Source organism: Pongo pygmaeus, chromosome 1, assembly GCF_028885625.2.
Source record: "Pongo pygmaeus isolate AG05252 chromosome 1, NHGRI_mPonPyg2-v2.0_pri, whole genome shotgun sequence".
Taxonomy (NCBI): Eukaryota; Metazoa; Chordata; class Mammalia; order Primates; family Hominidae; genus Pongo; species Pongo pygmaeus.
Genome location: NC_072373.2, coordinates 91,022,670 through 91,037,245, shown reverse-complemented (window position 1 = coordinate 91,037,245; position 14,576 = coordinate 91,022,670). Strand labels below are relative to the sequence as shown.

The 14,576-nt window shown below is 50.3% G+C and overlaps 2 protein-coding genes across 3 annotated transcripts in view; both read left to right on the top strand.

Moving 5' to 3' along the window:
- Positions 1 to 10,990, top strand: part of CADM3 (cell adhesion molecule 3) — a 31,672-nt gene extending 20,682 nt beyond the window's left edge. For both annotated transcript variants that reach the window (XM_054491854.2, XM_054491863.2), the window contains 7 exons: positions 291 to 443; positions 1,136 to 1,273; positions 1,583 to 1,753; positions 4,069 to 4,159; positions 4,596 to 4,765; positions 7,467 to 7,592; positions 8,490 to 10,990. In XM_054491854.2, the coding sequence (XP_054347829.1) occupies positions 291 to 443; positions 1,136 to 1,273; positions 1,583 to 1,753; positions 4,069 to 4,159; positions 4,596 to 4,765; positions 7,467 to 7,592; positions 8,490 to 8,608 (968 nt within the window). In that variant the 3' untranslated portion in view covers positions 8,609 to 10,990. The remainder of the gene's footprint in view (positions 1 to 290; positions 444 to 1,135; positions 1,274 to 1,582; positions 1,754 to 4,068; positions 4,160 to 4,595; positions 4,766 to 7,466; positions 7,593 to 8,489) is intronic.
- A 506-nt stretch (positions 10,991 to 11,496) lies between these two features.
- ACKR1 (atypical chemokine receptor 1 (Duffy blood group)) lies at positions 11,497 to 14,100 on the top strand. Its single transcript, XM_054491877.2, has 2 exons — positions 11,497 to 12,582; positions 13,061 to 14,100. The coding sequence occupies exons 1-2, from the start codon at positions 12,562 to 12,564 to the stop codon at positions 14,048 to 14,050; spliced, it is 1,011 nt and encodes a 336-aa protein (XP_054347852.1). The 5' UTR covers positions 11,497 to 12,561; the 3' UTR covers positions 14,051 to 14,100.
- Positions 14,101 to 14,576: the final 476 nt, after the last annotated feature.

Genomic DNA, 14,576 nt, shown 5'->3' with positions numbered 1-14,576 from the left:
ACTTCATCCCACAGGAACTCTAACAGGAAGCTGAAGTCAATGTTGCCTTAGGTATCTGACAATGAAGCTCACGAAATCCAATCTATTTTCTGAGTATCTCTTAGGCTACTATGTCTAATGACCCAGAAAAGTGATTGAATGACTTAAAGACTGCTTAAACTCAGGAGCAGTTATTTTTTCCCCACCCACCATACTAGACCCCTTCCCCCAAAGAAGCTGGCCTGGGATTGGAAGGTAAATATGAAAGGTGCCAGTAAAATCCTAGCTTTCCATTCTCTTGATTTCCCCAGCCCTTCGAGATAATCGAATTCAGCTGGTTACCTCTACTCCCCACGAGCTCAGCATCAGCATCAGCAATGTGGCCCTGGCAGACGAGGGCGAGTACACCTGCTCAATCTTCACTATGCCTGTGCGAACTGCTAAGTCCCTCGTCACTGTGCTAGGTAAGACTCCCAAACCCCAGTGTCTCTACAGCATGCTTCCTTGCAAACAAACCTCCCTAGATGGGTCCCTGAAGCAGCTGGGAGCCAGGCAAGTCTCTAAGCACTTTAGGAAAGTTCAGCCTGTGTTCCCCTGGCAATGGGATAAAATGTAAAAAGAAATGGGTTTTAATCCTTTGTGCTCTACTTGCTGTTTGATCTAGGACAAAGTTCTTACTCTCTTTGAGTCTGAATTTTCTCTCACAACAGAGAGATGATCATACCCCTTCTGCTTACCTCCCAAGATGGTGTGAGGAAAACACAAGACATGCATGTGTTATAATTTCCAAAATAAGTACCCCAGTTGCTTACATGCTCTCATCTTCATCCTATATTTCATCCTATATTTCAACTTCCTTCTTTGCCTCTCTGAGACTCACACTATTTCTGTGGCCACCCAGTTGTGCTGTAAGTGGAGGGTCATGTATCTTGTCTGTGCTATGGCGTAGCTCCTCACTGCCATGCTGTCTCCCATAAGCCTTCCCTTCTGGTCCTCAGGGAGGAGATCAAAAAGAAAGATGATTTATCTAGTCTTCTACCCATCGGAAATTATAGTAGAACCTAGGTACTCAGAGAAGCCATCTCCACAGGGAGAGCAGAAGTGTGACCCCATGGGGCCTCTCCTTCCTATCTTGGCCATCCCCTATCCATGGCAGGAATTCCACAGAAGCCCATCATCACTGGTTATAAATCTTCATTACGGGAAAAGGACACAGCCACCCTAAACTGTCAGTCTTCTGGGAGCAAGCCTGCAGCCCGGCTCACATGGAGAAAGGGTGACCAAGAACTCCACGGTGAGTACCTCCTGCCTTGGGGTTACAGGAGAAAGTGGTGCTGGAAAGAGAGAGAAGTGCCTGTCTATGAATGTACACAGGAGGCATGGTATGGAAGAGAAAAGGGGAATGCCATATATTTTGTGTGCACTCAAGTGCATATGTGTGTGTTGGGGCCTACATTCTCCCTGCCACAACTTTCTAAGTTTATCTAGGTTGAGATTCACCATCTGAATGTCTACAATGAGGCCCACATGATATCTGTATGTTAGGTTTACTCTGTGTCTCTCTCTGTGTGTTTGTGTGTGTGCCACTGTTTCTGCACTCTAGGAGAACCAACCCGCATACAGGAAGATCCCAATGGTAAAACCTTCACTGTCAGCAGCTCGGTGACATTCCAGGTTACCCGGGAGGATGATGGGGCGAGCATCGTGTGCTCTGTGAACCATGAATCTCTAAAGGGAGCTGACAGATCCACCTCTCAACGCATTGAAGTTTTATGTATGTCATGGGCTTGGGGATGAAGAAGGATGAGGTATGAGATGAGGACCAGGGAGAAAGAGAATGCGGGTGACTGTGCGTGAAACAACATGCACAGTTAAGTGAATAGGTAAAAAATGAAACAAGGACTGCCGGGACTAGGCCAGGGTTGGCAAACTCTTTACAGAGGGCCCAGTAATGAATATTTTAGGCTTTGAGACCCATACAGTCTCTGTGTCAACTACTTAATTCTGCTGTTGTTGCAGGGACGCAGTCATAGACAATATGTAAACAAACGAGCTGGGCTGTGTTCCAGTAAAACTTTATTTACAAAAGAATGCAGGTGGCAGGATTTGGTCCAAGGGGATACCAACCCCTGGGCTAGGCCGGTGTAATGTAGCCAGACTGCAAACTGTCGTGGTAACTCAGGATTCCCAGGAAGTAGTTTCCAGTCTGCACTCCACCACTTACTAGCTGTGTGATATTCAGAAAATTACTTTACCCCACTGAGCTTGATTCTATATTTGCTAAGTGAAAGAGATGAGCATGGGGATCACTACAGTTTTATCTTGGTTTAACAATTTATGATTTCAAGAAAATATGGGTGGTAGGAAAGCACAGTTTCCCTGGCATCATTATTCCCAGATCTTTTCCTTACTGACTACTTTCTATTTGCCCCAGCTCCATGTATTTTCCTGGGATTCTGACCTGAAATGGGCACTGTCACTTTCACTACTCCTGGCCCTTCCAAGGACACTCACAACCTCTGTGGAATTTGCCTTTAGTATGGTTAGGACACTTCTGAGGAAGTTTGGAAATGGGAATTTCTCATTTGAGGAAATTCAGAAATTTGTAAAGAACAGCCTTTCTGGGTGGAGGAACCAAAGGGAAAAGAATCAGCTAAAGTCCAATGGGAGAAGTTAGAGTTAGGAAATGGTGTATTTTTTGTCCTAACTTACCTAAAAGTTGGGCAGTTTTCAAAATAACCAAAGCCCTTCATCCTCTTCTTGTGGAATCGACCTAGGCCCAATTATTTTCCTAACTTCAGTGTTATTTAATCATATCTTAGACCCATTACTCAAACTTTAACCTGAGGTAGGTTTAGGGTGGCATCACTATTCATTTAGCAGACTCAGTCCACAGGCTGACAATCCGGATTGTAGCCGCAGTGCTGCCGCTTACTAGCTGTGCTCCTTTGGCCAAAGCATTTCATCTTTCTGTGGCTGCTGCTTACTTTACTGAGTTATTGTGAGGATAAACAAAACAATGCATGTGAAAGAACTTTGTAAATGTCAAAGTGCTATATTCCTATAAGGTGCTTCTCTAATTATTAGTTCCTAGTGCAAGGCCCTGGCCTGGAGCTTTTCCCCCTGCCCCTTGGTCCCTGGCCAGAGCTAAAGCCTTGGTCCCCTGCCTGAGCCCCAAAGACTCCTCTGTTAGATACCAGACCATCTGGCAGTTACTCGCCAGGGACCCTTTTGGCCCAACTGTGATCAGCAGTCAGTCAACAAATGCTATACTCCAGGCACTGTGCTAGAGGTTTCTATGGCTGTGGGGTCCCGGAACACCCATTCTTTCACCTGGCCCGATTCTCTGTGTCCCATTTGATTTGGCTGAAACACGTTCATTAACTGGTTGTTAAGGTTGGCTCTATCCTTAGGGGAAGCTCAGCCTCTTTATCTGTTGTTCTCGACCAGCATCTGGTTGTATTGTTCTGAGTGGCCATCTGGACCTAGCCTTCTAAGCAGCCCTTCGGCGTCAATGGCAGATGCCATTCTTCCTTCACAGAGCCCTTCTATATTGTGTCAGTGCCTTTTTGCAGCCAAAATATGACCCTGGTCTCTTGCTGTTTCAAAGCTCTCACTTCGTGTTTGCACTGACCATTCAAAATGATGTTTTGTGTTCAAGCATTGCTTCCAGTTCTAAGCTCCCTTGCAGAGCAGAGAGAACTGAGAAATTGTGAGCTCAATATGTGGCAAGTTCAAGTTTATTTGTTCTGTAAAAAATATGTATTAGGTCCTTCCTATGTGCTAGGAGGTTTGCTAGGCACAGGTAAACCACTCATTTCCCTTCTCAGCTTTCTGTTAAGACATCTCTTAGGGCCCACCAAGGACAGACCTTCCAGAATCCTATCACACAAGGCTGCAAGAGAAGTTGCTCACATATTCAATAGCAATAATGTTCCTTGTTCATAAGAAGTAGGAGAAGGAAGGTCTTTGTTGCGCTTCTTGGGCTGCGGAAACATTTAGAGGTAGAAGCTGTAGTGTGCAACTAAGTGAGGGAATCTCCTAAGCCGTGTGGGGAAGTTTTCATTGACACCATTTCCTTCTCCACAGACACACCGACTGCAATGATTAGGCCAGACCCTCCCCATCCTCGTGAAGGCCAGAAGCTGTTGCTACACTGTGAGGGTCGCGGCAATCCAGTGTAAGAAGATCCATTTCCTAGTCTCTTCCTTACTCTCCACATTCTCAGATTGTCTTCTTCACGTAACAGCTGCTTCCTATCTCCTCTGTATTGTCTGATCTGAGCCTCTCATTTCCCTGACTGTCCAATAATGTCCACCTGCAATTAGTTCTTCTGCAAAACAGCGCAAGTGGGAAGGGGCCACTCCCTAGCTCAGTTCCTGAGTTTCCCACAAAGGCCAAGTTAAAGTAAGATACAAGTCTGGAGATCTACAGCTTCCCCAGAACGAACCCCAAGAGGCCACCTGGAGTATAGCAGCTCCAATGTCTCTGGCCCCGATAATTTCTCCAGCCTCATCAAACAGTCCTTGACATCCTTGCTCCCAGTTATTTTTTTTTTTCTTTTAGCTCCCTGGCCTATGCTGTCCTGAGCTCTTCTGATTTGTCTGCCTCGACAGCCCCCAGCAGTACCTATGGGAGAAGGAGGGCAGTGTGCCACCCCTGAAGATGACCCAGGAGAGTGCCCTGATCTTCCCTTTCCTCAACAAGAGTGACAGCGGCACCTACGGCTGCACAGCCACCAGCAACATGGGCAGCTACAAGGCCTACTACACTCTCAACGTTAATGGTGAGCCCTCCTCAGTTCTCTTCCTCCAGAATCTCCTTTCTCTGTCCATCTTATTCCCTTTTTAAAAATGCTTCCTGATAACATCCCCAAACTGTGACGGGGAGTGGAGTAAAGGAAAACCAGCCCACCACTGGGGTCCCTGAGGGCTTAGGTCCCAGGTCCATTCTAGAAGGTGTAATGGCCGCTTAGTGAAAAAACATTAGAAGGGTGAGCTCTCATCTGCCTTTCTTTGGTAGTGGTGGCCTGGGTGACACCATCTTCCATCCCCTGCACTTGTCTGACAACAAGAACAATAATTCTGTGTGCAGAGGCCCCAAAGCCTCTCAAGTGCAGGCGCAGGTGCATTTCCTTCTCTAACTGGCTCTTCTCAGAGTTGCTTCTCCTAAGACTAGGTATTGGGTGCATGCAACTGCTGTCATTTTTTTTTCTGCCCACCTTAAGCACAGTGTACTGGGTCTGGACAGAAAATAGAGAGAAGCTTGTACTATGCCAAGAGACAGAATCTTTTCTCAGATGCCGTATCTTCTAGAAGGACCAGGTGATGCTCCTTCTGTGAAGTTCTTCTCAAAGCTGTGACCACAAAACCCAGCTTCAGGAGTAGTGACAGGGTGGCACAGAGGTCCCTTTATGGAGAGTTTACAGGGGATTTTTTTGAAGATTCCAATGGCTGTGGGTCCCGCCACAAAGTCTTATCTTTTCTTAGAATAGGGGAAATGCATTGTCGGGGAAACATCAGAGGTTCCCTTACTTGAAACACTCATTAAAACAGTTGAGGGGACAAGAGCCAGGCCTCCCAGCGATAAGAGGTCTGAGTTCTTGGGATCAGAATGTCTGGATGGGTGATTCCCACTCCAGGGGCAGACCTCAGCATGTGGGAGCTGCCTCAGCACAACAAGGCTATTGTAGGATGCCAAGAGCAAGGACAATGCACTGAGCTCCGGTCTCTGCCCCCAGATCTCTCCAGACCAATCTGATGATGATTGGCAGTGAGAGAAAGTTCTTGTGCCCTTGTGGTTGGTATCTTGCTGATGTCCCCTCTGCACTGTGCTCAACAGCCAGGCAGAGGGAGTCCTGTTGGACTACATCTGTTTCCAGTGCTGACGCCTGGTGGTAGAAGGAGCTACTGCATCTTCTTCCAGGAATATCCTTAAGTGGGCGGGACTGGAATGAAATTAAATGCAGTTCTACCTAGAGACAGGGGCCTGTAATTGATGACCCCAGAGGTCGTTTGGCCATGGAAACCTGTGCTTTTCTAAGGAACTGCCATTTCCATAGCCTGTGGAATAAGAATCCAGGATTGATTTTCCATGTGGACGGTGTCTCGCTTACTCCCTGAGACAGAGACAGCAGGTAAACTCACTCTGCTTCCTCCAAGTTACACTATTACCTCCACCGCAATCATATCATAGATTTCCTGGACTTATCCTCTCCCTTCCTCCCAAGCAGGGCATAAAAAACCAGAACACAAATGTTTTCTTTTCAAATAAGGTGTAGACAGGCAAGGAACGAAAACGTGGGCCCAGCCAAGCCTGAGGAGACATAAGGTAGGAAAGACAAAATATGTAAGGAGTCAATGAGGCATTAAGACTCAAGCTGAGTCCGTGGAAAACAGCAGCTCTCCCATGGGTGAGAGAGTTATGTCTATGGCTACATCAGAACCGTGTGCTGGGCCCGTGCGAGTCCTCAGATATTTGGGACTCTGGCGGTGGCTGCTGCTGTCTTTGCCACACCTGGCCCAGTCTGTGCTGTTGATCCTCTGTATAGGTTGTCGATCCTCTACATAGGTTGCCGATCCTCTATATAGGTTGCCATGGAGGACAGATGCTATATATTCAGTGGCAGAGACATCCACTAGCATGAGAGAAAGCATCTTTTCCTTTGCACAAATGCTTTGAGGGTGGCAAAGTGAAGATAGAGTCCCAGGCCTCCTCCTCGGGAAAGACTAGAGGCTTGGGGTTTCCCTGGAACACTAAACTCCCCTGCCACAAAGGAACAGTGTTCTTTACATAGATGATAGATTGTGGCCCCTGACATCTATCATCTTTCGTAAGGTGCTGTCAAAGTGCTTAATTCTTGGCTCTATCAGGTTTTACTGTTCCTTTCCTATTTCATCTTAGGGCAGTGGGTGAATAGGCTGAGAAGGCCCTTAGAGCTAGGGGAGCTGCCTCAGAATATCAAGCAGACAGGAGGGTAAGAGGGCATGGGGACAGAGAAGGAACACTCTGATAACCCAGAAATTAAAAAGAAAAAGAGGGAGAAAAGAAAGAAGGAAATAGGGCAGGAGGGGGGAGGAAAGAAGGAAGAGAGGCAGGAAAAAGGAAGGAAAAGAAGAGGGGGAGTGAGGGAGGGAGGGAGGAAGGAAGGAAGAAAGGAAGAAATGGAAGGAGGGAGGGAAGGAAGGAGAGGCATTAAAGCAATGATCTTTGACCAAGGCCAAGCTTCAGAGCCAAGAACTTAACTTAGATGACTAGGTATGGGCAGATTTATTTATTTATTCATTAATCCATCAATTTGTTTTAACAAATACTGTAATCCAGGCGTGGCGTATAAGCACAAGATAAGGCATGATGAATGATACTGCTCCATTTTCCTGATGTTAGTACCTGTTCCCTGCTGTGTAAGACTATTCATGGCCAAGCTAGAATGCTATAAGATAAGGGCTCTCCCCAGATCTGACTGTGTGTGTTGCCCTTTCCTCCAGACCCCAGTCCAGTGCCCTCCTCTTCCAGCACCTACCACGCCATCATCGGCGGGATCGTGGCTTTCATTGTCTTCCTGCTGCTCATCATGCTCATCTTCCTCGGCCACTACTTGATCCGGCACAAAGGTCAGAGGCACAAGGAGAGCATCAGCAGAACTTGGGAGGGGCAGGGAGACCAATCAGAGGCAGGCATGAGGAGAAGCAGACAGTGGAAAGGGCCTTCAGAGACTTGTCAGCCCTTTGGAGTGTTTAGGGAATTAAAAATGGAGCCAACCCTATCATTGCCAACCCTGTGATAACTGAGCACCACCAACCCCGCAGTAAAGCCTGATCACTTGGGGATCGTCCAAGTGAAATCAAACCTTCCCACTCAGTCAGCGGTTGCTCCCATGCTGCTCTACCTCCAGGTCTCCTGCTGCAAGACGGAGAGCTCCTGAAACTGCATCTCCATCTCATTGCTTCCTGCGCTTTCTTCCTTTCTGTCTGTTTAACCTCATTTTCTTTCTCCTTTGATCTCATTGCCTTTCTTTCCTCTCCCCTTTTTCTACCTTCTCTCTTATATCCATGCCTTCTCTCTACCCTCTTCTCACATTTCTTCCTCTCAGACTTCCTGCTCTGCTATTAATTCTAGCCAGCGGCCTGACTCCAAAGGCTGGTCATACATAAGCCAGATCTCAATTGCTTTGTTCGTGAAGCTGACATAGCAGATCCCCCGTCACCAAGTTGCATGCACACGCATGCGTACACACACACGCGCACGCGCACACACACACACTTCTCTTTCTTGCTTTGTATTATAGATGAGATTCTACTTAGGGGTAGGATTCATTATTCATGAAGGGTGTGGTCAGGTGAGGCATGTTGGAAGCAAAATGCGAATTAGGTAAGGTGGAGTAGAAGAGAGCTATTGGCAAGAGAAAAATTACTTGAACAGTGTGTGAGTGGGTGGGTGAGAAAGTGGGCAGGGTGGACTCAGAGGTTGGGAAGCTGCTCCTGAGAGGAGAAGCCTCTGTCTCTACACAGGAACCTACCTGACACATGAGGCGAAAGGCTCCGACGATGCTCCAGACGCGGACACGGCCATCATCAATGCAGAAGGCGGGCAGTCGGGAGGGGACGACAAGAAGGAATATTTCATCTAGGGGCACCTGCCCACTCTGCGCCCCCCAGGGGCCCCATGGGGACTGCTGGGGCCGTCACCAACCCGGACTTGTACAGAGCGACCCCAGGGCCGCCCCTCCCGCTTGCTCCCCAGCCCACCCACCCCCCTGTACAGAATGTCTGCTTTGGGTGCGGTTTTGTACTCGGTTTGGAATGGGGAGGGAGGAGGGCGGGGGGGAGGGGAGGGTTGCCCTCAGCCCTTTCCGTGGCTTCTCTGCATTTGGGTTATTATTATTTTTGTAACAATCCCAAATCAAATCTGTCTCCAGGCTGGAGAGGCGGGAGCCCTGGGGTGAGAAAAGCAAAAAACAAACAAACAAAAAAAACCCTGAAGTGTTAGGAGGAGAATGAAGGTAGAGGGGTGAGGAAGGGTAAGGGGCAGGGCTGGTTTGGAGCTGGGGGCTCTCACCAGCCCTCCTTTCAGCCTCTACAACAGAGCAGCTTCCCAGACTTCTCCAGGAACCCAGAAACGGGATGGTTGTCGGCAAAGGTTGGGAGTGGCTTTTCCTCTGGTAGCCACACAACTGAGCACTACGGACAGGGAGGAAGGTGCCACCTTGACACCCCTCTTCCATAGCAATGGGAAAGTGATGAGTGGGGGAGTCCTGAGGAGATGTGGCCTGGAGACAACACGGAGCCATGCAGGGATGCAGGGCTTTAACCTGGGGAGGATGCAGGTCCCTGCAAGGAAGAGTAGATTTGGAGAGGAAGGATGGGGGTGGACTATCGCCCCATTCCCCCCGCAAATGAACAAAGCTGGGCCCTTTCCGTAGGAACTGCCCTTGGAGATAGCAGAGTGTGGCTGCCCCTCCTTGCTCCAGCAGCTGTGGGAGAGGCACTGCTCCGGGGCCTGAACTGCCTCTGCTTCCCCCACTGAGAGGCCCCTCACTCTTACCCAAGACTCTGGATTGTTGCACGGCAACCACTCCTCCCATCCTGGCCACCCTGTGCCCCCTTCCTGGTCCCAACGCCAGCCCTTAGTCCTTCCTCCCTCAGCAGCCAGGCAGACGTAACAACAAAACTACTAAAAGGAGCTTCACTGCACTGAGCTGTTTCCTGCCCAAACTAAGGGAATAATGTGAACTGCGTGCACGTGTGTGTAGTGTGTATGCATGTGTGCATGTGTGCGTGTGTGTGCACGTGTGTGTGAGTGAGTGAGAGGCAGAGCGAGGGACTGAGGAGGAGGGCTAAGAGCCAGGGGTCCTGGGCAGGTGGACAGGGCTGTGGGACATGTCGGGGAGGCTTTGGGAATGGGGTATTCCTAGTCAGGGTTCACACCTCACCTGGGATGTTGTTCCATGCTGGTATTTCCTCTGCCACCCCCAATGCCCATCCGTCTTGGAGAAAGGAGTCCCCGGGTGTGTGTTTGCCCAGCTGTCCGTTCTATCTCTCCCTTAAACACAGAGCATTCAGCCCTTCCCTGGATTTCCCTCCTCTGAGCCATGGAGTCAGTGCCACAGCATTTGCTATGCACCTCTCAGGCCTCTCCTTGGCGTTGACCCTGGAAAGACCTACCACCACCTATTTTTCCCATAGTCTGTACCCAGTGAGTTGAAGGCTGGGTCCCCACCCTTCCTTTTGGTTTCCCGTCTTCCTTCTCATGGCCCCAGCTGGTTGCCATGGAGATGAGGTTCCTGGTCCTCCCTGTCCTGGCTGGACTGCCCCGCCTCAGATCCAGGATGCCCTTGGCATCGCTCCCACCCTCCGCCAGCTTTTCCTCCCTGGTCTGACAATGGGCATGCAAAAAGGGGCAGCTGCAATCTAGCAGGCCTGCCCACCCCCGTTCAGTTCAGGTAATACAATTGTGAACCTTCCAGCCGCTGGTTAGGGCCCTGGGCACCACAGGCAGCCCCTCACCTAAGCCAGGGCCTACTCCTCTTACAACAGCAAGAGAGCCCTGGGGCCCCAGGCCTGTCGAGCTTCTTGTCTCCCAGCACCCGCTTTTGGGAAAATGACTTTTCCTCTTCGAGCTGAACCACTCTGTCCATATTACACAGAAGCCATATTTGTATGGGGGGTGGGAGGGAGAGGGGCTGTTGTGCTGTGTGTGTCTGTCCAGGGTTGGGGGGGCGGGGGAAGGGAGCAGGGAGGGGACCGTGTATCTTTATAATCTTTCTAACTCTCCTGTGCTAATCTCAGAGGGGTCACCCTCAATATATCTGGATTATCCGTGTCATTCAGCTGCCTCCTTTCTGCTCCTCTTGCTGCTGCTGGGATGTGTGTATGTGAGGGTCTTCTTCCCATACCCCTTGCACCTCGTGCCTGGTGCCTCAAAAGGTGATGTGTCCCTTGCCAGGCCACTCTCAAGGATATCTATGTACAGCAACAATATAACTCTCCAAGGGAGAGAAATGTGTTCACTTCCTTTGGCTAAGCCCTTCCTTTCCGCAGAGTGTCTTGGGGGGCATCTGACTGCTTCCCCCGACCCTCTGCCAGGCATTGCTGGAGAATGTTGAGACAGCAATGGAGACACCATCAACCCCACCCTGGAGAGCATCACCAGACATCACCAGACCAAATTCACTTTCCAGCCCCTTCATGTTGAACCTGAAACTTGAGCTAGTGTCTTGGGAGAAAAGGGGGAAATCTCTGTAAGGTACCCGTCCTTCTGCACCTTAGGTCTGAGGTGCTTGGCCCCCTAGGAAGCCCTACATGAATGGGACAGAAGGTCCTTAACAACACTGGGGATGAAGCAGCCGATGCTGTTTTGGACAAATGAAACAGTGTCCCCTAACCAGCCCTTTCTGTCTCATTGCTCTGACTTGGACACGCCATGGCTCACCGCTCCCAAAGTCCCCACTATGTCTCCCCAGCTGAGGAAATAAAAGCAGAGAGGGGTGATGAAACAGTGAAGATCCTGGGGAAACAGCTGAGGAGGGGAGGCAGGGGGAAGAGACCACTAAAAAAGTGAAATGGGCTTAGGAGAATCGGCCTGCCTGCAGGGTAGATGCCCTTTCTCTCTGCTGGCCAGCTCTGCCCCTCGGTGAGAAACTTTCCATATTGCTAAGATGCCTGGCCAATGAAACAGTTCCAAGAGACTTAATGTCCCCCAGTAGAAATATGAATAGAAATCACCCTGTGGGCAATGGTCCCATTTTAAAATATGCTGTCCCATTGTCCCCTAGAGCCTACTTTAACTTGTCAGACCATGTATTGCACTTCATACGCAAGAGGCATGCACTGAGCCCATAGGTGGCTAGGCAAACACCCAATAGCTCCCTGAAATGGCTTCATTATGCAGCCTCGACAGCCACCCCAACCCTCCCACTCTCACACTGAAACACCCAGACCTAGAGATAGCCAGACACACCCAGACACCCACCAAGCCCTTCACATACAGATATGTGCACACTGATACACAGCAAACGTACACAGAGATCAGTACACACAAAGAGCTCACGCCCACATGCACACACCCCTCAGGTGGGACAGAGTTGACCACCACCACCTTTCTCCAAAACACAAGGCTTTTGAACTGCTTTTCCTTGGATCAAGTTCAAGGGGATGGAGGAGCAGTGAGAGTCAGCCGCCCTTCCACTCCAATTTCCCAGCACCTCCCTTATCTCTGCCTCACAAGTTACCCAGCCCCCTCTCTTCCTTCCTTGTGCTTGAAGAATCTCTACTTGCTGGAAAGCCCCCTGTTTTCTCAATCTCACTTTCCACTTCGGTAAAATGCCCACTTTCTGGTCCCCACCTTTTTCCTGAGTGTAGTCCCAACCAGTCAAATCCAACCTCAAAACAGGAAGCCCCGAGGCCAGTGCCCCCCATAGGCCTGAGGCTTGGGCAGCCAGTGGGCGTGGGGTAGGGCTTCCTGATGCCCCCGTCCCTGCCCGGAACCTGATGGCCCTCATTAGTCTTTGGCTCTTATCTTGGAAGCACAGGCTTTGACAGCCATCCCAGCCCTTCTGTCTGTGGGCCTGAACCAAACGGTGCCATGGGGAACTGTCTGCATCGGGTGAGTATGGGGCCAGGCCCCAGAGTCCCTTACCCCTATGCCCCTCATTTCCCCTGCTGTTTGCCCCTCAGTCTTTATATCTCCTCCTTTTCCTCCTCATCTTTTCTCCCTTCCTGCTTTTTCCTCTTCCTTTAAAGTCTTTTTCTTTCTCTCCTTCCTATGCTAGCCTCCTAGCTCCCTCTTGTGTCCCTCCCTTTGCCTTTGAGTCAGTTCCATCCTGGTCTCTTGGTGCCTTTCCTTCTGACCTTGCACTGCTCCTCCAGCCCCAGCTGCCCTGGCTTCCCCAGGACTGTTCCTGCTCCGGCTCTTCAGGCTCCCTGCTTTGTCCTTTTCCACTGTCCACACTGCATCTGACTCCTGCAGAGATCTTGTTCTCCCACCCGACCTTCCTCTCTGTCCTCCCCTCCCACCTGCCCCTCAATTCCCGGGAGACTCTTCCAGTGTAAGTCTGATGGCCTCCTCTGGATATGTCCTCCAGGCGGAGCTCTCCCCTTCAACTGAGAACTCAAGTCAGCTGGACTTCGAAGATTTATGGAATTTTTCCTATGGTGGGAATGATTCCTTCCCAGATGTAGACTACGATTCCAACCTGGAAGCAGCTGCCCCCTGCCACTCCTGTAACCTGCTGGATGACTCTGCACTGCCCTTCTTCATCCTCACCAGTGTCCTGGGCATCCTAGCTAGCAGCACTTTCCTCTTCATGCTTTTCAGACCTCTCTTCCGCTGGCAGCTCTGCCCTGGCTGGCCTGTCCTGGCACAGCTGGCTGTGGGCAGTGCCCTCTTCAGCATTGTGGTGCCCATCTTGGCCCCAGGGCTAGGTAGCACTCGCAGCTCTGCCCTGTGTAGCCTGGGCTACGGTGTCTGGTATGGCTCAGCCTTTGCCCAGGCTTTGCTGCTAGGGTGCCATGCCTCCCTGGGCCACAAACTTGGTGCAGGCCAGGTCCCAGGCCTCACCCTGGGGCTCACTGTGGGAATTTGGGGAGTGGCTGCCCTACTGACACTGCCTGTCACCCTGGCCAGTGGTGCTTCTGGTGGACTCTGCACCCTGATATACAGCACGGAGCTGAAGGCTTTGCAGGCCGCACACACTGTAGCCTGTCTTGCCATCTTTGTCTTGTTGCCATTGGGTTTGTTTGGAGCCAAGGGGCTGAAGATGGCATTGGGTATGGGGCCAGGCCCCTGGATGAATATCTTGTGGGCCTGGTTTATTTTCTGGTGGCCTCATGGGGTGGTTCTAGGACTGGATTTCCTGGTAAGGTCCAAGCTGTTGCTGTTGTCAACATGTCTGGCCCAGCAGGCTCTGGACCTGCTGCTGAACCTGGCAGAAGCCCTGGCAATTTTGCACTGTGTGGCTACGCCCCTGCTCCTCGCCCTGTTCTGCCACCAGGCCACCCGCACCCTCTTGCCCTCTCTGCCCCTCCCTGAAGGATGGTCTTCTCATCTGGACACCCTTGGAAGCAAATCCTAGTTCTCTTCCCACCTGTCAACCTGAATTAAAGTCTACACTGCCTTTGTGAAGCGGGTGGTTTCTTATTTTGTCTGCGGAGAAGAAGGAGAATGGAGAGAGAGACATTTTTATGTCAGACTTTCTTGCCAGTGTCTGTTTCTATAGCTGGCCTGGGAAGAAGGTGAATGATGAATAAATACCCTCAGGGTACACAGATGTTCTCTTGAGGTGTGGGGTCACTGCCATCTCAAGGGAGAAGAGAAGAGGAACCAGAGCATGAGGGGAGTCGTTAAACCAAAAAACCCAGAAGGGATGGCTTAGCTGGAAAAAAAGCCATTCTGGGAAGCAAATGGAATAGGAACCCAAACTGAGAGATAAACAGGGAAGAGTGATGACAAAGCCCAGAGCAATACCACCTCCCCCTGTCCTACCTGCACAGCCTCTCTCTGTCTTCTGTCTCCTCTCTGGCTTTGTTTAGTGATTAGGATGGTGGTGGGGAAGATGAAAGAAGCATCCCAGCGGATGTTACTCAGTTCAGGGAACATAT

Coding starts and splice junctions, on each gene's coding strand:
- ACKR1 (XM_054491877.2), top strand. CDS start 12,562: ATGGGGAACTGTCTGCATCGG. Junction 12,583..13,060: donor TGGGGAACTGTCTGCATCGG/GTGAGTATGGGG, acceptor TATGTCCTCCAG/GCGGAGCTCTCCCCTTCAAC.